Source organism: Acipenser ruthenus, chromosome 6 (genome assembly GCF_902713425.1).
Source record: "Acipenser ruthenus chromosome 6, fAciRut3.2 maternal haplotype, whole genome shotgun sequence".
Lineage (NCBI taxonomy): Eukaryota > Metazoa > Chordata > Actinopteri > Acipenseriformes > Acipenseridae > Acipenser > Acipenser ruthenus.
In genome coordinates, this window is record NC_081194.1 from 15,167,059 (window position 1) to 15,192,742 (window position 25,684).

A 25,684-nucleotide genomic window follows, 5' to 3' on the forward strand; every position below is an offset into this window, starting at 1 on the left:
ACTTTGCTTTTGATTTTTTATTCAACATAATATTGTAAATAATAAAACAAATGAAAATGGCATGGACAAAAATGATGGGACCGCTAACCTAATATTTTGTTGCACAACCTTTAGAGGCAATCACTGCAATCAAACGTTTTCTGTAGCTCTCAATGAGACTTCTGCACCTGTTAACAGGTAGTTTGGCCCACTCTTCCTGAGCAAACTGCTCCAGCTGTCTCAGGTTTGATGGGTGCCTTCTCCAGACTGCACGTTTCAGCTCTTTCCATAGATGTTCGATAGGATTCAGATCAGGACTCATAGAAGGCCACTTCAGAATAGTCCAATGTTTTGTTCTTATCCATTCTTGGGTGCTTTTAGCTGTGTGTTTTGGGTCATTATCCTGTTGGAGGACCCATGACCTGCGACTGAGACAGAGCTTTCTGACACTGGGCAGTACGTTTCGCTCCAGAATGCCTTGATAGTCTTGAGATTTCATTGTGCCCTGCACAGATTCAAGGCACCCTGTGCCAGGCGCAACAAAGCAGCACCAAAACATAACTGAGCCTCCTCCATGTTTCACTGTAGGTATGGTGTTCTTTTCTTTGAAAGCTTCATTTTTTCGTCTGTGAACAGAGCTGATGTGACTTGCCAAAAAGCTCCAGTTTTGACTCATCTGTCCAAAGGACATTCTCCAAGAAGGATTGTGGCTTGTCAATATGCATTTTAGCAAATTCCAGTCTGGCTTTTTTTATGTTTTTCTGTCAAAAGTGGAGTCCTCCTGGGTCTTCTTCCATGGAGCCCACTTTTGCTCAAAAAGCGACGGATGGTGTGATCAGAAACTGACGTACCTTCACCTTGGAGTTCAGCTTGTATCTCTTTGGCAGTTATCCTTGGTTCTTTTTCTACCATTCGCACTATCCTTCTGTTCAATCTGGGGTCGATTTTCCTCTTGCGGCCGCGCCCAGGGAGGTTGGCTACAGTTCCATGGACCTTAAACTTCTTAATAATATTTGCAACTGTTGTCACAGGAACATCAAGCTGCTTGGAGATGGTCTTGTAGCCTTTACCTTTACCATGCTTGTCTATTTTCTTTCTGATCTCCTCAGACAACTCTCTCCTTTGCTTTCTCTGGTCCATGTTCAGTGTGGTGCACACAATGATACCAAACAGCACAGTGACTACCTTTCTCCATTTAAATAGGCTGAATGACTGATTACAAGATTGGAGACATGTGTGATACTAATTAAAGAAACTAATTAGTTTGAAATATCACTATAATCCAATTATTTATTATCTTTTCTAAGGGGTACCAACAAATGTGTCCAGGCCATTTTAGAATATCTTTGTAGAATAAGCAATAATTCATCTCTTTTCACAGCTTCTTTGCTTTATTCTATGACATACCAAAGGCATGCAAGTATACATGATAAAATAGCTTTTAATTTCATCACTTTTCAGGAGGAATGAAGCATTATTTCAATGAGCTGTAAGGGTACCAACAAATTTGAGCACGTCTGTGTGTATATATATATATATATATATATATATATATATATATATATATATATATATATATATATATATATATATATATATAATTAAAAAAAATAAAACAAAAAAAGAGTAAAAAGGGAAGGCGCAAACTTTCTGCAGATTTTACTTACAGTATGTATTTTGATAAGATTATATATTGTGCCAGAAGTGAATTTAGCAAAACAAACACTAGTAAATCAATAGAATGTGACATGTTTACTAATCTTAAATGTTTACATTGACTGATGGGTGGATTTACTAAAGAGTGGCATCAAAGGGAGCGCTAAACTCATGTCTGCATTTTATAGATCTGTGTTTTCAAGCTTGAAATTTGTACAAATTGTACTGCATTACTCACTTTGCATTTCTGTTTAACACTTCAAATGTGAAATTCAGCAGTTACCATAAAAAAAAAAACTAGTGCACCAATATAAATAATAAAAATAAATGACAAGCATTTAACTGAACCCCATGTTGAACTTTAAAGTATAACATTGCAGATTTGAGCAATGCTACTAGGGGCGCCGCTGGCAGCTGCAATGCTGACAGTGTCCATGCTGGCTCCTCCAGCAAAGGAAATGCTGTCAGCGGAAAGGCTGACAGCGGCATGGCTGGCTCCTCCAGTCGTGGCGGCGGTGCTGGCAGCAGTAATACTGCCCTCAGCACAGGACGCTCTGGTAGTGGCAGCGGCGCTGCAGACTCCGGCAGCTGTTGAGGTTGGCATGATCGACTGCCCTTCTGGGTGCCAGGGGCTCGGCCTCCCCCCTTTTCTTTTAATTAATAAAATGCAATCTTTATTCTTTTATCACAAACTTCCCTTCAGGCAGTCAGATAAAAACAGCAAAAGTCACTTCACATACGTTACATCAGCTTTATCTCGCTCCGACCACACCCCAGGTAGCTTGGGAGCTTCTCTTTTAAACTCCATAACCCCTCCATTAATTAACAGGTCATCATTCTACCAAAGGTGCTGATTTAATTACTGGCTACACACACAGCAAACAAATCACCAACATATAAAACAATTACATTTAACTGCAACCCCTTAGTTTATACGCTGGCAATACCCACAGTTGGGTAGAGCCAGCATTTATTATTTACACAGTCAAGGAGACTGGAAAAAGAAAATAAAAAGAACTTGAACCGTGAACTCTGTGTTTGTCCTTGTTTGGAGCACCTGCATCACCCTTTCACCTATTCACTGCAACCCACACGTTCACATGGTATTAAAAATGGCCATCTATAAAACACAATGAGTTCAGCTCCCTGCGTTAACTTTGGATACAATAACAATTGCCATTGTTCCTAAACAGTAATTATGGGTTCACCAACAAATAAACAGTGCCAAAATAATAAACAAACATTTAGCGTGCACGCAGGCACCAACAGTGTCTCTCTTTTATTGTCCAGTTAGCAGCAGATCAATCAGTGTCCGTTACTTTATTAATCTCTTTCCTTCCAAGGATAAACAAAGGCTAAACGAATGTGTAACAGTCTGTGTGACGTTCACCGTCACAATGTCACTTAACTTGAATTTCAAGAAAGCCAAATCAATGTAAAACATGCTAAACTATTACAATTCATACCACAATGACAAAATAAACAGGTCGTCTGCGGGACGTGCTCTACATCCCATAATAGTACTGCGAGCGGCTGACAAACTGCAATTTGATTGATAAGACACAAGAGGCATGTTGCTATGTACATTGCAGAAGTGCCGTTCCGTGGTTCCCAGTCTCTATGATCTTCAGCAACTCTACCACTGCATAGATGCCGACACACACCAATACAGGAAGTGTCCGCTTTCTTTGAGAATATTTATGACTTTCATTTTAAGAGATGTTAAAATATATTTATGAAGCCCTTGTCCTACTGAACACTGAGTACGTTTGGAAGCACTTATTCGTCCAAATCTTTGACTGTCCCAGGCAAACGTACAAGCCTTAAAATGGAACCCTGTGTATACAGCAGATGTGCAGATTTTTCTTTTGGTTATAATTTAAACTGCAGAATAGTTTGAGACTTCAGCACTTTAGTTATTAAAATAATGACTCAAGTCCTCTTATAAAAAAAGACTATACCGGTCTAAAAATAAAACTCCAGTCAAACCAGCTGACCAATTTTTATTTATTGTGCATACATTGTAAAAAATACAATTAGTTAAAGTTTGCTCAGAATTAAGAATTCACATTTTTTTAAGAAGCCACACATATTTAGTGCTTGGACTATTAAAAACTGCTTCCACAGCACAACATTAATTCTAAAAAAATCATTAGAAGGTGTGAAGGTCTCTAATGCAACTCTTACACATCAATAGGACATCTTGTTTTTAAACACAAATCTCAGAAATCATAGATTTTCTGTCTCAATCTACTGTAGACAGCCCAACCATTATTTAACCAACTTTGCTGATGGAACTGGTGCTTCACTACAGGTTAGAGATTAACGTAAAAGAGCGGGAAAATTAAGTGCACAATGGATGGCCTCAACTCAGCATTAAAATACTTTGGTTTTCACACAAGGCTTACACATACCTCAGAATGAAGCCGATACATTCTGCCATGGTACTGACATATTTACCACCTGTCCATAATCTTATCCGTTTAAAAGCAAGAAGCAAATCGGGTTAATAAACAGATTTCACTGCAGAACCGATGCCCCATAAACATTCTTTGAGGACATGTTTTTTGTTAAAGAAGAGTTTTTTGGTCAAAGGCAAATAACTGCAGTGTGTCATTCATTCCAGCCATAGAGGCTAAGTGATTCCTTCTGAAAAGAAGCAAGGTGCTTCCGTCATAAAGGTTTAGGGGGTTTAACCCTTTGCTGCCCAGTTTCCAATATCTCTCCCCTGGCTTCAAAGGGTTAACAATATATATGGTGCAGCAGACACCTGATGTTTTATTTAACTCCCACCTGAGAATGTTTCCATTATTTCAGTAGTTTTTGTATCACTTCTCATGAATGCTGTTTTGATTTATCATGTCAGGTCGGATACTATAAAAACACTCATTCCGGGCACTGTTGTCCCTGACATGCAGCCAAATATTAGCTTTGGTCTTAAATTATTTACCAAACCTTTTGGCACCAACCATTCTCTAGGAATGTTCAGAAATTTAATTTTTTTTTTCTTGTTTTTCAATTTTTTTTTTTTCCCCCACACAAGAAATTGGGTAATTATTTCCCCTATAACTCGTTTTTCATTTTGGAACACTAAAATTGATTTATTTCCTCCTTTAAAAAAATAAATAAAAAAAAGGAGGAAATTACAAACTGGAGCAGACGATTTGAAAATATGCCCCTTATATTCTTATCAAGAATATTACCTGCTACTGGAAAAAGAAAACTATGACCTTATATGAATTTTTGTAGGGAGGGAGGGAGGGACGGACGGACGGAGAGAGGGGGTTGTCCCAGTAGGTTTGTAATAGGGTAATTTAAACCTGTATTACTCATATCCACCAGTGAGAGAAGTTTACATTGAATCTAGCAGCCCTTGATTTGAAGCAAGGAAGCACACATCCTGAATGTTACAGCTTCTCAGTGGGTTAAGCAATCAACAATCCCCCAGACAAAGGATTTTGAAGTCGTTTGTTGATTTTAGCCTAATGCTTCAACTACCCGTTTCAAAAGTGCTCAACCACAATGACTTAAGGTTTCTTCTGTCTTGCTGCAGGTGAGTATCAAATGTATAGTACATCCTGCAAAGGACATGACTTAAGTCACCCTGTACAAATACAATGTCTTACAAAAACAATCTAGCTCAAATTTTGTACGGTACAGTACAGTGCAAGGTCCACAATGAAATCAGAAGAAAAACCGTGTAATTCAGAGGATCACACCTTATTAAAAGCAGCTTTCCACTTTTTATCCACCATTAAAAGAAAAGCAGGAAGAGAAATCCATTTTAAAGAGTGACTAAGATGATACTGCACAATAGACAGCCTAAACAATACAATACATAACAACGTCTCTGATGAATGAGGAATTTGGCAGCTATTTTTAGAAACTCCTTGGAGATTCTTTCCACGGGAACTATAGAACATACAGTACAACAACACAATAAAACACGTGCCCTTCTGGTATAACATGTATAATATATCTATTTTGTCTTGAAGTAGCAGAAACGGATAACCAATGTCAGGGTTCAAGGAAACACATTACCCTACTGTAGCTTGTTAACCTGCCCTGTTAAACGAGGTTAGGGATTAAATTTCATTGAGATCTGCCAACCACAGTCGGTTAATGTTTCTCAAGATGTCTAGTGCAGTTTATATAGGTTTCATGTTTTTTTTATTTTTTTGTTAAGATTTTCAAAAGCAAGTTTATATCATAATTCACAGTGCAGTTTTAAAATCACAGTATCCAACACTTACACCCTCCACTTAAAATGCAAAAACATAAACTAGGAGCAGAATAGCTTACCAGGTTCCAGCTTAATGACTTTAATGGCTGCCAGCTCCCCAGTGTTGACATTGCGAGCCTGTGGCAAAATAAAAAATAAATACAATACATTTGAATACATTGAGAAACCATTTGCATTCAACATATTTTGACACATTAAGTCGATAAATGAGTTATCAATACAAAAAAAAAAACAACTTACTGTATAATAAAAAAAAAACACAATCAGTCTTCATTTAAGGATACTGGGCTCTATTCATAAAACTTTAAGGACAGTTAAGGAATTTTTTAAAGCCTAATTTGATTAATTAAATTGCATTTGCAATTCATGAAACCCTTTTAAAGTGTTTTAGAGGGTTAGAAGGTTTTTTTTAAAAAAAAAATTAATGTTTCAAAGTGATATACATGTATACGTTTAAAAAAAAAATGTTTAGGAAATCTGCAGTTTATGTACTGTAAACTTGATGGTTTTGACTTAAATGTATATAGAAGTTACTTACAATTTAAGAAAAGCAAAACATGTTGGAAGGTACAGCACTTCAATAAAAAGTGAGCCAAGGACTAATAAAACAGTGTTTATTCAAAAACGACATTAAAGAAATCTAACAAATACCAAATTACGTGCAGTCTCTTGTACGTATTAGAAAGGAAGCCATAAACCACCTTTATCTCACCTCAGTCCTATGGTTGCCCACAATAGTCTTCCGTTAGAGAAAACCAACAATGTCATCAAGATGTTAAAAGGGGACTAAAAAACTAAATGCCGCTACAAAAGGCATCAACTTGTGACAGTAAATACACCTTGGAATCTTGCTTGTTACTTCCCTCCATCTGGAAACTGCCTAAGGAACTGAAACAGAACGTGTTGTAACTTTTTACTCCTTTCTTTTTATCAATCTTAAACAATCTTCTGTACTTTGTGTTCAATTATACTGTATTCTTCTTGTTGATTTTATTGTATTGTAAAGCGCTTTGGGAGACTGTGTGAAAGGCTCTATATAAATAAATACAATTTAAACGTTATAAAACATGCAAACTGTATTGCGGTAACTGTATATTGGTTATACCTTTATACTTAATCCCTAAAGCCAAAAGTATTTTTGTCATAGCAATAGTCTGTTTAAAGCCAAGCAACAGTAATAAAATGTCACTAAGAATGCAACATGTGTGCGTCTGTATACATATTTAGTATTGATAATACATGTAAGTACAGTAGACAGTTCACTAGGCAAAATTGGGTTACAGAATAGTACTAGGAAACAATCACACTAATGTAATTAAACATGTACTCATATCTGACAAAGTACAACTGTAGTATATGTTTGGTTTAAATTCTTAACATAGCTATTTAATTCTGTTAGTAAATTTACTTGATTTGATTGTTTTGTTTTCCATGTTACAAATGGCCTATATTTTAGTGTTCCGTGCACAATAAAGCTTGTCTTCAAAGATTCTGCCCCTGCTAATGAAAATCTAAACTTATTCTATACATTTTGACCCAGATTAGTTCCCAAACGTATTGCTCCTCAAACATTTAAACTTAAATTTATAACATTTCAAGCAGTAAAACAATAAAATATCTCAAACTTATTTATTAAAAATATAACTAGTCTGGGCTGCCTCCTAATCAATAAAGCAAAGAGAATGCAATTCCTGAACAAAGGGAAACAGTAACATTTGCTATGTTAACATGAACAACATATTAAAAAGATAAACAGGCTCAGTATAAAAACACAGAAACCTTGCCTACACCTTCACTCTTCTTTCACAGAGTTCCGATTCAAATACAGTACATGGAGATCAAATAACATACATTAAAATATCTGCGGATTAGAAGAATGATGATGCTGCTTATCAAAATGTCTCCCTAAAATCACAAGTCTGAGCTCTTTGTATTTCATTTACACAAGAAAAGACATAATGTCAGTGTGCTCTTTACAGCAGTGTGGGAGCAATTACCCGTTTTCCCCTCCAAGGCAACAGCCTAATTAAATAAAAACATTTACACAGCCCCAGACAAACACACAATCTTTCAATATTATCCTGCAGGCTCAGATGGGTAAAAAAAAAGGTACCCAAACCAGAACTATTAAACGTACATTACAATGATGGTTCAAGTACTAATACCACTTTATATGTAGACCAGAAGAACTACAGTCATCTTCATACTCGTGGTTTATGTCACAGAAAGGGCTATGGACTTCAGTAAAATGTAAGTTATAAATAGAATAAAGCACCATCAAAGCTGATTATTTCACGCACTGTATGGAATAAAAAAGGGCAAAAGATTGTCCTACTTGTTCAATTATCTGCAAAACTATATAACAGTGCAGTGAGTGGTCCTAAAACACCTCATAATATAATATTTTTGGAATGCAAAACATTTTTTTTGTATTTTAACATGTGAAATCATGGATGAGGATCCTGTTACAAATAACACTCAACATCCTCCAGCAGCACTTCTAATTAATGAAGAAACCGTCCCTGCAGATCAGTCATGCAGCACAGTACGATGAGTGCTCAGCGAATCATGCAGATTCACAGCGCTGTCACTCTGCCAGAAAACCACTTCTAATGAGAGTCTGCACGCCTGCCTGCAAAACTGCTACTCTTAAATAGGACTTATTTTGTTCACATTATTCTTGAAAGTACCTGAAAATGGGTTTGGACTAAGAAGCGCAGCAAGAGAAAATACAATACATTGGCGATAAACTGGACCTCTTTCAGGTGGTCTGTAACAAGTATTGTTATTAATGACATTACATTTGGCAAAATTGACTAAATTGAAATGGTTTCCACAAATACTCTCTGTCCTGTAAAGGTGGATCTACACTGGAAGCAAGCAAATTTTGTATCTATATAAAAAGCAAATATTTGAGCAGAAACTGTCACATGATCCTGTCCTTATCCCTTTATTACTAAGCCTTCTGTATGTCTTGTTACTTAATAAAATGTGTTTAGAAAGCAAAAAGGAACAATACAATACAGCAAACGAAAATAAACAGAGGAAAGGCAGGAGGGGGTGGCCGGGGAGCCTGTGTGAAGAAAACAGAAGCATTGTTATAGTGGGTGTTACATGTGGGGGAAAAAATGGAAATGGCTTTTTTTACAGCACTGAATTAGGTGGAATGGTTTGCAAGCTCTGCCAAAAATCTTCGGGGGTAAATGGAGCAGCATAGCTTGTGTAAGAATGAGAGTGGAGAGTATTGAGGATCATGCAAAATTGGAGGTACACAAGGCATGGTTGTGTGCTGAGGCACATTTACTCCAAAGTGGCAACATCCTACAGAAACATGCAATGGCGGTGACTAACTTAAAGAGAGAGGCATTTATCGGAGCACTGAAATGTATGTACTGGTTGAGAATGTATTAAAAAAAAAAAACATTTGAGAATTTGAGAATAGCAAATTGTTAGTTCAATTAAGGGTCTAGTTAAGTAACTGAAAAAAGACACATGGGGTCCCCAGGACCAGGTTTGGGAAGCCCTGGCCTAAAGTGAAGGCTACAAAGCAAATGGTGCAGATGTGCCCAAAGTGGATTCATTAAATGAACGAGAAAACTAGCTTATAGGTTCAAATATGAATCTGAATAATGCTAAATGTCCAGGGTAGTATGACGGATTTCAGTAAACAAGAAATAACAATATTTAGAAGAAAACATTGTATTTTCTACTTGAACTGATTTGGATCTGCTTGAATCATATAGCCGTGTCGTCTTCTTTGTTCAAGACTGAATAGATTCAATTCTTTTCTGCATACGACATGCCTTTTAAACCTAGGATAATTCTGGTTGCTGCTCTTTGCACTCTTTCTACAGCATCAATATCCTTTTGGTAATGAGGTGACCAGAACTGAACACAATATTCTAATGCATTGTAAAGTTTTAACATTACTTCCCTTGATTTAAATTCAACACTTTTCACAATATATCCGAGTGTATTCGATGTAAACAAAAAACGCGCCATCTTGGATCCAGAGCAGGTCGACAAGCTTGCATTCCTGGCAAACAACATGTTAATAAATTGTGCACACTGAAAAAAAAACTGACTGTATATAGTTTGCGCTTCTTTGGAGTTTCAAAATGAACAGTTAACCCTGGGAACCGTCTGGGTTTCCTGATTGATGACCACATCTAGTCGATGCAAGTACAATCAGTGTCACCCACAGTTGATAAAATTGTTTTATGCCAGTACCATGCGTAAAGCTATATTACAGTTAATTACCCCTCACATTCCATTGTCGTGCACAAGATTTTACTAAATAGCAATGATATTAAAATAATCACGTCAGTGTGAGGGAGGGGGACAAAAATTTCTGTGGGTAGTACAATCATTAGTATTTCTTCGAACAACTACATTTTGTGTGCCCAATTAATCGATTGCTATTTAGAGGCTTAAAATGACAGCCCTAATGTACAACAGACAAGGTGGTCAATAGTATTTCACTGAGTGTGTGGAAACCTATACATATTTTATAATGGCAAAAAGAGGTCAAGTGCAAAAAACAACCACAATGGATAGGCCAGAGACAAATAGAACATTTAATATTTTAATTTCAGATTTAATATTTAAAAAAGAAAAAAAAAAAAAAACACATTGACCCCCATATCTTGATCACACAAGCTGTTTTAATCAGTAGTTCTGTTTTTCAGACAAACATTTCTAACCTGCAGATATCATAAAAAAAAAAAACCAGTTAGCTTAGCTTTTTTTTTTTTGGGGGGGGGGGGGGGCAACATTTGATACATTACAAAACTGAGAGAGCAGATGAGTGCGTCAAATCAGCATTTATGTCCCCAATAATAAAAGGGTCCACCAGTGATGTGTTAGATTGCAAAGGAGAAACACATACTACAACTAATCATGCACACTGGTTAGGACCATTCTATTTACTGTACTGTACACCTGCTCAAAACATTAAAATTGGCACTCTCACTGTATGATTTCACAATCAATTCACATTTAACACAAAATATACCGCCATTTGATAGTAAAAATCAAGTCCCAACGTACCTTAGATGTGATTAATTGAAAGCTAAAAGTAGACAGATTATTATCTGTTCCAATTGGAAAATCAAATTTATTATTATTTTATTTATTTATTTATTTTACAGCCAATGAACACAAGCAAGCACATCTGTTTTTCAAACTCCAATAGCTGTAAAGAAATTCAATTTGTAGAGTATAAACATAAGTGATACAAGTAATTTCATGCCCCAGAATGTTTTAATTAGCCTGATAAGATCATGCTCAGTAACACTCTCAAGCAGTCATCTGCATGATAAGTAATATAGTAACATACATAATTAGCAATGTAATGGGTGTGTTGTAATCAAATATTCAACAGACCTAACAGGGCGCTGTACTTTTCCCACAGACTTCCACTTGTCTGCTTTAACAAACTGGCATTGTTTTCTTGTCCAATCATATGTTTTGTATCTTAATAGTAAGAGAGGGAAACTTGTTTGGGCCAGTGGTCAAAGAATAAAGAGCCTGGAGATGTTGGGTTCAGAATTCCAGCTCTTTGTGCAAGCTGGTACAAGTTACTGAACTCCGAGTGCCAAGTCCACCATGTCATTATAGTAAATTCATGTAGGGGGCCTCACTGGAAATTAGTTTCCCAACTGGGTAGCCGAGGGTACTCTACATGGTAATTGAAGGGTGTGTCAGCTAAAGCACTCAGCAGCTGTCCCAGCAAGATCACGTGGGAGTTTCTGAAAATACAGCCTTAATTAACTGAAACAACCAGAGGTCAGACCTTATTGAACACGTACAGTAGATCACCATGACTCAATGATTGAGGAACTTGACAAAGAATGTCTGTAGTCTGTTCACAAGATACACCTAAAAGGCCGACAAACTGCCAGGTGCCTCCATTAAGAGTAGCTGGTACTGTTTAACCCTTTTGCTGCGGCGAACATGTGACCTGTTTGAAGTCTGACTGACATAACGTGACTTTCGGCTTGTGTATCAGGACAAATATCCATCGAAAGTATACATATTATACCTTTCTAAACAGCTGAGAATCTGAAGATTATCACTGTATGATGAAATATACCCTACAATTACCTAGTTTGAATGTATAAATAAGTTTTAAAATGTACTGAAATTAATTTCTTTAGAAATGTCTACATAAGTGTCATTTAGTGATCTCCTACCTAAAAACTATAAAAGTATCAGTGGTAGACACAACTTTCAGGAAGTAGGATCAGAAAGAATTGTATAAATATTGGTTTTCATTTTACACCAAATTGTTTGACGGGTGTGTAATGTAAAGTGGTTTGCCATCAGATAGATCTGTCAACGCATCAATATTTTCTGTAATAAAAATAAATAAATAAATAATATATATATATATATATATATATATATATATATATATATAATTTTTTTTTCTTTCGGATCGGTAATCATTCTTGCTTATGTAAAGCAATTTAGTATGCTCTCCAGTAATGCAGTAAAGTAAGTCCAGTAAAGTAATCATGGTATCTACAGTAATCAAAACACAAAGCAAGATACTGAAATGCTGCACCTCATAATAAAAGGCATTTCTATTGGCCTGGGGCTTTGGTGAAATGCATTTTGATTGGAGAGTCATCCATGATGTTTATCCTATGAATATTCACTACAGTTAATATTTTGTTAATTTATTTTTGGGTTTATAAACATACCATGATTTTAAAGCACAGCATTACCAGAGAGCATACTAAATTGCTTTACATAACCAAGAATACTTACCGATCCAAAAAATATGTATTTTTTTTTTTTTAAACAGAAAACGTAAAATAAAAAACAGACACAGTATTTTATACAATTCTTTCTGATCCTACTTCCTGAGAGTTGTGTCTGCCACTGACACTTTTACAGTTTTTAGGTGGGACAGCACTAAATTACACTTACAGAATGATATGAAAAATTAATTTGAGTACATTTTAAAACATTTTGTACATTCAAACTAGGTAATCATAGGGTATATTTCAACATAGAGTGAAAACGTTATTCTCTTAATAATCTTCAGATTCTCAGCTGTTTAGAAAGGTATAATATGTATACTTTCGATGGATATTTGTCCTGATACACAAGCCGAAAGTCACGTTATGTCAGTCAGACCTCAAACAGGTTGAATGTTCGGCCAAGCAAAAGGGTTAAACAAAGTGATATTCACACAGTAACGAAACTAAAACTAATGATTATATACCCAGTACAGTGCTCCCCTTTATAAGACAGCCTTTTACACTGCAGAACTAGTTAGCATATGTGTGACCTCCATTTGCCCCATAATGCCATTCCACTTAGACACAAATAGCAAAGACTGCCTCCAGAAAAAGGTAAAGGTGTGTGTGTGTGTGTGTATGTATTGTATGAGACAGCATAGGATTTGGGCAGTGGCTGGTGTTGCCCGAGAGCCTTGTGTCCTCTCCAAGCAGATATCTGACTTTGTAAAAGGGCAAGGCCGTTGAAAATAATCATACTGTAGGTGGCTAGTATGGAAAAAAAGGTAGAAAAATCCTGAAAGGCATAACTAACTTGATCATAATAACAGGAATAGTATCCTAATTACAAAATATGTAATAAATCACATGGAAACGAATACGTTTTTACAAGTTGCAATCTCTAGCTGAAGGAAAAGCATCCACACCCTTCCAAACAAGCTTGGCAATGTACCAAAATACCACAGCATTGACATGCAGACCTAGAGAAAACAAAGAGATTGAAGCCTAATTTGATAGCTCAGTCCAGTCTCTGGTAGCCAGTTTAGGCATTCCAGTCACACAGCTGTTCTATGAGATCTCTACAGTAGGTCTTGCCACACCCACCACACAGCCAGCTCTGAGATTCCAGAAAGGGCACAGCGTGCAGTCATGAGAGAGTGGGGGAGCTGGGTGCCTGCCAAGGCTGTCAAGAAGCAGTCCATCTCATAGAGTAGAAATTGGGCTGTCTATCAACAGTAAAGTCTTAATTTTGTATTTTAAGTCATTAAAAAAATATCATTAAGAAAAAATAAATCTGAAAATACTACCTACATAAGAAATAAAACTAAGGAATGAAAAATGAAACCTGCTACTAAGGCCATTCAAGGGACAAACAAAACAGCCCTTTAATAAGGGGGTGCCCTTACTACTAAAGGGACACATAATTTCTTCTAAGGAATAAATACTATAGATTTTATTATTTTAAAATGTCTTCGTTTAACTGGCTAACATTTCTCTTAATCAGTTTAAGCATTCTAAATATTTGTTTTATGCAAACTAAATTTATCATTTTCAATTTCTTTTTTTTTCTTCTAAAAATGTAGTAGTCGGCAATTGATTTTACACTGTTTTTTCTCCCAATTTGAAATGTCCAATTGTATTTTTCGTCTCAGCTCACTGCTACCACCCCTGCACTGACTCGGGAGCAGCGAAGACAAACACACGCTGTCCTCCGTGTGCCGTCAGCCGACCGCTTCTTTTCACTCTGCAAGTCCACCATGCAGCCAACCCAGGGGTAGCTGGTGCGCAGTGAGCCGAGGACATCCTTGCAGACCTAAGTCCTCCCCTGCCGGGCGGCGCTTGGCCAATTGTGCACCACCCCCTGAGAGCTCCCGTCCACGGTCGGCAGTGGAATAGCCTGAACTTGAACCAACGACCTCCAGGTTATAGAGCACATCCTGCACTCCACGCGGAGCGCCTTTACTGGATGCGCCACTCTGGAGCCGCCTCAATTTCTTTTTTTAATGTAAATCAAATGTGCAAATGCTTTACTGTACATCATGTGGCATCTAAGTTTTCAGAGGGTTTATTTACAACATTAGAGAGTTAATATAACAACCACCTAATGTGGCCTTAATGTTGAAGGTGACTTTGCATAGCTGTCAATTAGAGTACGTTGAGACAAGGGTCTAAGATGGGAAGTAGCCTTAATTGTGTGGTGTCATTTTTATAAAATGCTAATACTGCCAACATTACCACCTGGTAAATACAGGTATCATTTACACAGCACATTTAAGTTAACTCCTTGCCAGCAGTGCTGCAGTACCAAATTCAACTCTATGTGTTTGTATTGTACACGTCATTTTTTTGGCAAATTATAGTACTAATGCTAACTAAGGTTTAAAAAAAAAAAAAATATCACTTTTCCCTAAATTAGATGTATAATTGAACACAATAGCTGATAATGTACAAAGGCACAATTGTTTCTTTAAAACTAGGCAGTAGTATACAGAGAATGTCGCAATACTCAACTTACAGGTAATGCCTGTCAGAGCAAGAAAAGGAATCAGGAAGACAATGGACAGGATAGGCAAGTGGGACAGTACAGGGAGCAAAGAGTCTAAAGACAGTAAGTACAGTAAACACACAATACAAGACAACATGCAAAAAGGGGTGAAAACAGAGAAAATAGTAGAATTAGGCCTATATGATTATGAATCACAGTGAAACGGAGGACTGGAAAATGCAAAACTTGCCAAAATAAATGTTCTTACAAGTTAGAAAATAATCTACGTCAGATACATACACATCCACTTTTAACAGCTATTTAAAGTGCTATATGCAAATACTCACTCTGCATCAGCTATCCCAGTTTTAATGTGATCTCTTTTATACAAATCCTAGATCAAAGTCAGGAGGTAACTTGCTACGATTTAGCTGTCAAGATAAAGAGCTACATTCTGCTGTTATTCTTAACAGTTATTCCCCAAGTCTGAACTGCACACAAAGACAGGTTGTTAAAAGTCTTGTTTTAGGATTAGTGTTTCAATATAATTCAAATGACGCAAACCGGCAACCATGCAGCTCAAATTCAACCATGCATTGCCCAGGAAAAGAAAATGATCCTTAAAACACAGAACGGTGTCTGACACGGACTGTACCGTCCATCACCCCACCCAAACCCCCTTCCGTTTGTTTGAACTATTGGCTTGTATTATCTTTTATGCTTGTTTTCTTTTTTCCCCTGAAAATAATTGGTATACTTTTCAGATAGCTTGCTTTTTTATTTTTTCACAGCTTCTTTAAAACCTGATTAGCAAGATTACATAAAATGTGTTTTGGGTTGCTATAGAAACTGACAGTTAGGTCGAACAGCCCAAGATTAATCAAGTCACAATAAATGTAATAAATGTAGTTGTGCCAATTGCCATCTTGATAAAGACACATATGAAGAGCAATTACTTGAAAGGATGTATTAAATAAATAGTCCCTGCCAAGGGATAAAATCCCTTATAGAAAAGGCAAGAGTTTTTCACTTCCCATCTGAGACTATTCTGACACCTGCATTCAAAAATTGCCCTTTAATACAATAGTACTGACTTTAACATGGTTTCTGTTGAGTAACTTCTTTTTCTTCCCTAATTGGGAATAAAAATAAGCTTTGGGAATGCCATACATTTTTATATTTTAATGATTTTTTAGTCTGTAGTGTGCTTCATCGGACGAAACAGATCAAATCAGTGTCCCTGTGTCACCTTATCTCTCTTCAAAAGACCAAATTAGACAGAGTCTGATTGAAGAGCCAACTAAAACATTTACTGCAACATCACAACGAATGCAGAGACTTGCACTTTATGTACCAGAAACACTTCCCTGCTTATTCACAGGACACCTTGCCAACATAACATAAGGAGTCATTTTAATTTTATATTACTTAGAAAGCACTTGGAGCAAGAGAGCGAGTGAGACTGTAAGACAAATATATAATCCCTTTACTAGCTGGTGGGGGCCCCTGATTCCACTTTGTTATTAAGCATCACTTACTTCTATTAATAACACTGGGGGGTAAGGAGGTGTCGGGGGACTCAACATTGCTCCCAATATTCAAGTTTCATTTGCTTCATTAACAGTAGTAATTTCCCATTGATGTACACACACACACACACACACACACACACTCGCGCTCTCCACTGGATTTAAATTACAAGGGTTTTATTTAAAATCAATAATAATCTTGCATTTCAGTTTGTTATTTATATCGCCCAGTCTTTTTTGGGAATGGGAGGAAAGGAATCCTGCATTTTACTGAGGTCATAGTATTCCACCACAGATCCTTTTATTTCATGCTAACCGTTGTACCAGCAATACATTGAAACAGCCTACAAAAGCATATTCAAGCCAAGGTTTGATTTTAACACACACTCCAGATTTGAGAAAGGTGTTAAAGTCCCTTGTATAATGTTTACATAGGCCTGTTAGTTTAGAAAAGATCAGCTCTATAGCCCTTTCCTGTAAAATCAGTAGAAACACATTTTAATAACATGCCATATACTAACTGCAGCAAGTAAAGGAGTAACTCAATTTTCTAAACTTAAGTCTAATTCTTACTGAGAACATTCAATTCAGGCCAGCATAAAATGGTTTCAGTGACCCACGTGACTACATGTTCCTCCTGCACAATGTCTTTGAATGGGCGAATCAAATAAAGTTGCTACTTTAACCGAGTTTGGCACTTTTGCTATGTGTTGGCCTTTTGATAGCACACTTTCTGCACCACTGCATTCACTTGAATTTCTTTGAGATGTTTGCTTATTATGCATTACAATAACACAAATAAAACCATGACAAAAGTTAAATACCAAAGAATAATGCAGAGGTTATTTTAACAGTTACATAGCCTACTACCTTTTTTATAATAGAACAATATTTTGCCTGTTGAAATGTTTAAAAGTGCCAAGATTGAACTATTCTACTTTCTCATCTCCAGTATGTAACTGGGAATCAAGGTCTCGCCAAAGCTGTAGCTCTTTCAAGCTGAGATGGAGATGAGATGATCCCGTATTCAAATCCTAGCTAAACAATTGGCTTAATGTGCTAACTTGGGCAACTTACTTTCCCTCTTACTGCATTAGCCAGCCATACAGTAAACTAAAGTTTTTCAGCCAAGTGTAGATCTACATACTTACAATTGAAAAAAAGTGAAAGAGGCAGCACATCAACAAGTTAATATTTTCTGAAACTCATCACCAAAGTCTATGCCGGACCAACGATCAGTTAGTCATAATTAATTTGTTAGTGGACACTGTTGCACTATATAGTTGTCCTGGTTTTCAGAATACCTATTGTTCAGGTATAATATTAATTTCCAAGAGGCAGGAACTACAACAGTATCATAACATGAATAAGTCTGTAGATTTACTAGTACTGTTGTTCATGCAGTTACTACAGTACATAGGGTAGGGCTGGGTGTCGGCAGTGTCTTCGCGATACGATACGCAAACATAAAAACCACACAATTGTCTCATTTGCTTGTGCTGCACTTGCTGCACACCAGGCTGCACTTTTGGTCAAATAAGCTTCACGACCTGTTTTGCTGTTGTTTCCTCTTTATTCTTTATAATACATTTATTTAAAACAAAAGTTTTACTCATCAGGGCTGCAGACAAAGTTTTTGCATTAGGAGCCAATGGCTCATAGGCCCACAAAAAAAAAAAAAATTACAAAAAAGGTTGCCAAATCCAATTGATGGGTGCTACTTCAGGAGCAAGTTGGTTTCTATCATATTCAACTGCTTAAAATATATCAAGTTGCTAAAACACTAAAGTGATACTAAAACAGTAACTTAATGTCTATACTCACTTGTCTGTTGCCACATTGAGCTGAATGGTTAATCTACACAACTGATGACTGCAATGAACTCAGCATGCTTCTATTTTAAATATTCTGCAAATATGTCGAATTGGTGACTGCACCTCCTGATTGTTTCCAGCTGTAACATGTGAAATAGCATGCTGCAGCTCCCATGCTCCGTGTTAGTGGAGTCTGGCAGCATGTAACACAGACAGCTCTTCGGATTACATGTTACTAGGGGTGAGACGATTCTGGCGAAAACCAAACACTGCATACCACAGTAAGAACCTCATACCAAAGGTCAAGCATGGTGGTGGTAGTGTCATGGTTTGGGGATGCTTTGCTGCATTAGGACCTGGACGCCTTGCCATCATTGAAGGAACCATGAATTCTGCTCTGTATCAGAGAATTCTACAGGAGAATGTCAGGCCATCCGTCCGTGAGCTGAAGCTGAAGCGCAGCTGGGTCATGCAGCAAGACAATGATCCGAAACACACAAGCAAGTCTACATCAGAATGGCTGAAGAACAAGAAATTTAAAGTTTTGGAATGGCCTAGTCAAAGCCCAGACCTAAACCCCATTGAGATGTTGTGGCAGGACCTGAAACGAGCAGTTCATGCTCGAAAACCCACATATGTCACTGAGTTGAAGCAGTTCTGCATGGAGGAGTGGGCCAAAATTCCTCCACGGCGCTGTGAGAGACTAATCAATAACTACTGGAAGCGTTTGGTTGCAGTTATTGCTGCTAAAGGTGGCGTAACCAGTTATTGAGTCTAAGGGGGTGATTACTTTTTCACAGGAGGGCATTGGGTGTTGCATAACTTTCTTTAATAAATAAATGAAATATGTATCAAATTTTTGTGTTATTTGTTAACTCAGGGTCCCTTTTATCTAATATTAGGTTTTGGTTGAAGATCTGATAACATTCAGTGTCAAAAATATGCAAAAATGCAGAAACTCAGACAGGGGGCAAATACTTTTTCACAGCACTGTATGTTTTTCTTTACCAGTTTTAATGTATTGCTCTCCTTTAAATGTTTCCTTATCATAATCTGGTGTAAATGATTACTTTGTATATGGAAAGTCATTTGTGAGGAAGGATAGGCTATAAGCAACATCCGAAGAATCCGACCCTTCCTCACCAACTACGCCACCCAGCTCCTGGTCCAGGCCTTGGTACTCTCCCGCCTAGACTACTGCAACTCCCTCCTGGTTGGCCTCCCTGCATCTGCCACCCGTCCGCTCCAGCTCATCCAGAACTCCGCTGCCCGCCTGGTGTTCTCTCTGCCTCGCTTCTCCCATGCAACTCCACTACTCTGCTCACTCCACTGGCTCCCGATCACCGCTCGCATCCAGTTCAAGACTCTTGTACTAGCCTACAGATGCCTTGACCAGACTGCACCCAGCTACCTCCAGACCCTCATCTCTCCCTACACCCCCACTCGACCTCTCCGCTCCGCCTGCACTAGAAGACAGGCTCTACCTCCTCTACGCTCCCGTGCCTCCAGAGCCCGCTCCTTCTCCACCCTCGCTCCGCAGTGGTGGAATGACCTTCCTACAGATGTCAGGACTGCCCAGTCCCTGACCACATTCCTGCGCCTCCTTACGACTCACCTCTTCAGACAGCACCTGTAGAACTCCTCTGTTTTTCCCCTGGGACACTTCTCACCCTTCCTTAAATGCGCTTTACTTGCTCTTACCTGCCCCCTATTTTACTGCATTTAATCCTGTACTTCAGAGTACTGTAATCTGCCAAGTGTTTAATCTGTAGTATTTTGTATTTAATCATATCCTGATGTAACTATCAGTGACACTGTTATCTGCTGTATTATTGAATTGTATTTTGTCACACTTGTACTTGCTTGAACCAAAGTCATTGTATTTATCTTGCTCTTAATTGTATTATTACTTGTACTGTGATACTTGAAATGTATTTGCTTACGATTGTAAGTCGCCCTGGATAAGGGCGTCCGCTAAGAAATAAATAATAATAATAAGAAGAAGAATTTACTTTTTTTGCGGAAAGAACGTTTCCCGTTTCCTGTAAAGCTATTTATTATAGATGACAAAACATATCGCATTTTTACATTTCTTACAAGTTTTATTTTATATTTGTTCCCCTTTCGGTGCGCCCTAATAATGTTTTTGGTTGAATGATCCTTAAACTTTGATTTGGTTGAATTTTACTTTCTTTAAAGAATTGTGTTAATCCTGATGAAAATGACTTATTTAATACTAATTTTAACATTAATTGTAATCTAATAATTAGAATGATTTCTAACATATTTGAAAAAAGCACAGTGTAGAATAGAATGCAAAATAGAATACTCAACCTTCACTTCAAAAATACAAATATTTGGTAATAAAATGTATGGTATAATATTAATAATAATAATAATAATAATAATAATAATAATAATAAAAAAGTCTTATAATAATCTATTGAGTTAAAGTTAAGTATTATGCAAGCAAAAACGCTCATGTACTTTAAAAACATTTAAATTGTTATTGATTAGATATCACAGCTTAATGCTGAAAACTTAGATTTTTCTAACGAAACACGTGAACAAAGTTTGTACTTTAATAGTTATCAAACACATTGCTTAGTATTGTTTTCCTTTCTCAGAAATGTGGTAAGGAGATTTGGTTAATTCAGCTAAAATGGATATCCTAGGAACTCTAGTTGACATTCTGCTTTGTCTTTAAATTCAAACCAATGGTTTACTATGTGGGAAATAAATATAATTTATTTTGAACTGAATCTGTGTCTACAGAATTGAAATTGTAATTATTTTCAAGTCCGTCAAGTAGAGATGAGTTTTCATTAGTATCGCAATATGTATCGTATCATGGCTTGTGTATCACGATATGTAGGTGCAGCAGTGTGGAGTAGTGGTTAGGGCTCTGGACACTTGACCGGTGTATCGTCTCACCCTTACATGTTACCGTTTATTTTTCAGTAAAAACAAGTTTAAATTGCAGTGAGTTGGTTCTGCTGTTTACGATATTAAATGCTACATTTTTACGCAACACTCGCTCACGTTTGGTCACCATCACAACAGTTGCATGGAACTGGGGTTACCGTATTCTGCTGGTGTTAATGCAGCCCCTATCTGCGCTTACAACGTGTATATACAAGCATTAGTATTCGATGAAATTGTTATTACGGTAGTTTATTTATTACCGTCCTTTTTGCGCTTCAGTTTATTAAAACATGTGATATGCATTTCCCCCCCCTTACAGACTGACGTTATAGCGCATTCACAAATATTAACATGCTTTTAAAGGGAGAGGCAGCATTTCTGAGTTACAGGCGTCAATTTGCCTAACCACAAATAAAATGTTTACTATTCTTTTTTTATTGCATTTGCAACCATTTGCACCCTGGAGCCCTGTAAAAAACAATAACAATAATAATAATAATAATAATAATAATAATAATAATAATAATAATAATAATAATAATAATAATGTGCACAGTTCTTGCAAACAAAAGTTTTTTAAAAGTTCTGAATCTGACAAAAAAGAAAATAAAATAAGATTTCTAAATGCAGATTATTATTATTTTTTTCTTGAAGAACACTAATTGATCTACATGTTCTGGTTCACAAACATCCACTGGATTTAAACTGGCCAGAGCAGGTTGAATTTCACCGTCGCTCTGATGAGATCATCAACATTAACAACCCACCTCCGCTCGCTTCTGTTTCACTCGGCTGCCGGCGGGATTAACAGAAACACCCTGAACACAGAGATTGGTAGGTGATGCTGCTAGAGTGCATGCTAATAAATACTATTCTCCAATTATCAATTTAGACAATAATTACTGCATGCTCATGTTTGTTAACAGATCCAATTTTATTTAAAGAAAAACTATTTAAAAACAGTGCATCGATACAGGGGTCACTGTATCAATAATCGTATCAAGAAAAATATCACGGTTCACTGTGTGAATCGATGAATCGGGACACCCCTAACATAGGTGTGGAACAGCGGTCCAGATTTATCAAAGCCTTTACCAAACTGCAATCAGCACAACTAATAGGGTTAAGTTAAGAGCTACAAAATGTGCCTTTGCTGATTGTAACTAAAATTAACTTTTTTATTCTTATTTCACAGAGAAGGGTTCAGATTGCATTTGGCGACCACTGAAACTCCTGACTCCCTATCATTTCAATAACAAACTTGGACTGAGTTTTGAAACCAAGGGTGCAGAAAGGAAAAAGCCAAAAGCCAGAACTGAACAAATACAAACTAAAAAGTAAACAAAAAAAAGAGCCAACTAAAACAGTTACTGCAACAAAGAATGCAGAGACTTGAACTTTATGTACCAGAAACACTTCCCTGCTTATACACAGGACACCTTGCCAACATAACATATAAGGAGTCATGTTAATTTTAAATTACTTAGAAAGCACTTGGAGCAAGAGAGTGAGTGAGACTGTAAGACAAATATATAATCCCTTTACTAGCTGGTGGGGGCCCGATCCCACTTTGTTATTAAGCATCACTTACTTCTATTAATAACACTGGGGGGTAAGGAGGTGTCGCCCTCCATATTGCATGATAAATTAAAATAATCTCAGCAGACTGAAAACATAACTCATGTCAGGGACTCAACATTGCTCCCAATATTCAAGTTTCATTCACTTCATTAACAATAGTAATTTCCCATTGATGTTTCTCTCACATTAAATAGTCAACATGGTCAGTGTACTATCCAATAAAAACATTACCTACTGTATTTACTATGCATAGGACTTTACTAATTCTTAATTGACATAATATATATTTCTCTCTCTCTCTCTCTCTCTCTCTCTCTCTCTCTCTCTCTCAATAATAATCTTGCATTTCAGTTTGTTATTTATATTGCCTTTTTTTGGGAATGGGAGGAAAGGAATCCTGCATTTTACTGAGGTCACAGTTTTCCACCGCAGATCCTTTTATTTCATGCTAACCGTTGTACCAGCAATACATGGAAACAGCCTACAAAAGCATATTCAAGCCAAGGTTTGATTTTAACACACACTCCAGATTTGAGAAAGGTGTTAAGTCCCTTGTATAATGTTTACATAGGCCTGTTTGTTTAGAAAAGATCAGCTCTATAGCCGTTTCCTGTAAAATCAGTAGAAACACATTTTAATAACAAGCCATATAATAACTGCAGCAAGTAAAGGAGTAACTCAATTTTCTAAACTTAAGTCTAATTCTTACTGAGAACATTCAATTCAGGCCAGCATAAAATGGTTTCAGTGACCCATGTGACTACATGTTCCTCCTGCACAATGTCTTTGAATGGGCGAATCAAATAAAGTTGCTACTTTAACTGAGTTTGGCACTTTTGCTATGTGTTGGCCTTTTGATAGCACACTTTCTGCACCACTGCATCCACTTGAATTTCTTTGAGATGTTTGCTTATTATGCATTACAATAACATAAATAAAACCATAACAAAAGTTAAATACCAAAGAATAATGCAGAGGTTATTTTAACAGTTACTACTACCTTTTTTTTTATAACAGAACAATATTTTGCCTGTTGAAATGTTTAAAAGTGCCAGGACTGAACTATTCTACTTTCTCATCTCCAGTTTAGGGAATCAAGGTCCTTCTCACATTACAGAGGTCATGCCAGAATTACACTCAAGAAATTTTAAATTAACAAAAAGTGACAGCAATACATGTAACAAGACCCCCAATCCACTTTATTCGATTAAATTGTGAGGCTGTTGCCATTACTGTGCTCACACAAACCTGCCCGTGTCTCACTCCATCAATCATGCAATGAGGAGCTTCATGTTTAATGGAAAGCCACAATAATAATAGTCCACGAGTTAGCTTTTACATTTTTAGTGAAGTATATATACATTCATTCCAATATACATTACCCTCTTGAGAATACCGGCAAGTATTTTTTGTTTGCAAAGCACTGCACATAATGTAACTTTACTTTTTAGTTTCTGATTCATTATTACTTATAGTATTATATAATTGGATAATTTATAATGTACTACAAACTGTAACAAAAGGAAGATTTTAAACTTAAAATGCAGGTACGTTTATAAAATGCTGCTTTTTGAAAGCGACGCATGACTTCTGCACACAGGGCTCATTTACTTCTGATTCACATCACACTTCAGTACTCTGGTTTGAGTCCACTTTTTTACAGCACCATACAGTAAGTTCAAAACCAGCTGCACTCACATACTGTATACTCTACCCAAACACACCAGTTGTTGAATTGGCCCTTAAAAGCATTAAAACAAATAATGCAATGGGTCAAGTAATCGTTGGATGGTTTAAAAAAAGCAGCACAATCTATTGCATGAAGACCAAGACAAAGCTCTCGCATTGTATCAGGCCATTTTAATCCAGAATCCACATGCTTAACAGTACAGGTTAGCTGAGTGATCAGAGATCAATCAACTTCCATATTAATTAAAGTACTAATACAGCATTCAAAGACCCTGCAATCAGTTCCTATTGATTATTCCTGATCTCTGCTTTACCATTGTTTCAAAGATCACCCTTCAGGCACATACTTTACTGTTTGCTGCATTAACTGAACTGTACACAAAAAACAGCCAAACTACTGTACCAAAATACAGTGTGGTTGAATCAAAGACAGCATATAAGCAGATAAACAAAACAGTGCAATGACATCAGCAAACGAGAAGCAAGTAGTCACAATGTCAGTGTCCACTTGAAGCCTAGTTTTTAAAAAGCTTTTCCACTTAAGTATTTTCTTGCTTTTATTCAAGATCCCAAAAATATGTTGTTCTGTGAATTCAAATGAAACATAGTATTATTAAGTATGATACATCCCTTGCCACGACTGATATAGGAGTCATCAGTATCATGTTAAAGCAGACCCTCTTGCAAGGTTCTACACAGGACTTTAGTAGTGGTGGGAAGAGTTGTTTTTGGCGAGCATATCGAGGCAAAATAAACAAAGGATCAAGAAGCTCTTTTTTAATAAATCCTCTAACAAATGAAAATTATATTGGTACAATTTGGGTAAACTTTAAAGGCATTGGCACATAACTGCCAGAAAACAAACAAAAAAACAAATCTACAGTTCTCTCCAAAAGCAGTCTACACTTTAATCCTGTGACAGTACAGCTCAAAGTTTTCAATGGGTGGTCAAACAGGATGAGCTCTAATGATAGCTTGTGACGACTCCCCGTTTAAAAGGCTGAAAATAAAAACAGCTAAAAACTATCAAGTAT

The 25,684-nt window shown here is 36.8% G+C and overlaps 1 protein-coding gene across 4 annotated transcripts in view; it reads right to left on the reverse strand.

The window, feature by feature from the left end:
• map4k3a (mitogen-activated protein kinase kinase kinase kinase 3a) overlaps positions 1 to 25,684 on the reverse strand; it is a 79,516-nt gene that overhangs the window by 50,335 nt on the left and 3,497 nt on the right. For all 4 annotated transcript variants that reach the window (XM_034018290.3, XM_059025067.1, XM_034018293.3 and 1 more), the window contains exon 2: positions 5,938 to 5,995. In XM_034018290.3, coding sequence (XP_033874181.1) covers positions 5,938 to 5,995 — 58 coding nt within the window. The remainder of the gene's footprint in view (positions 1 to 5,937; positions 5,996 to 25,684) is intronic.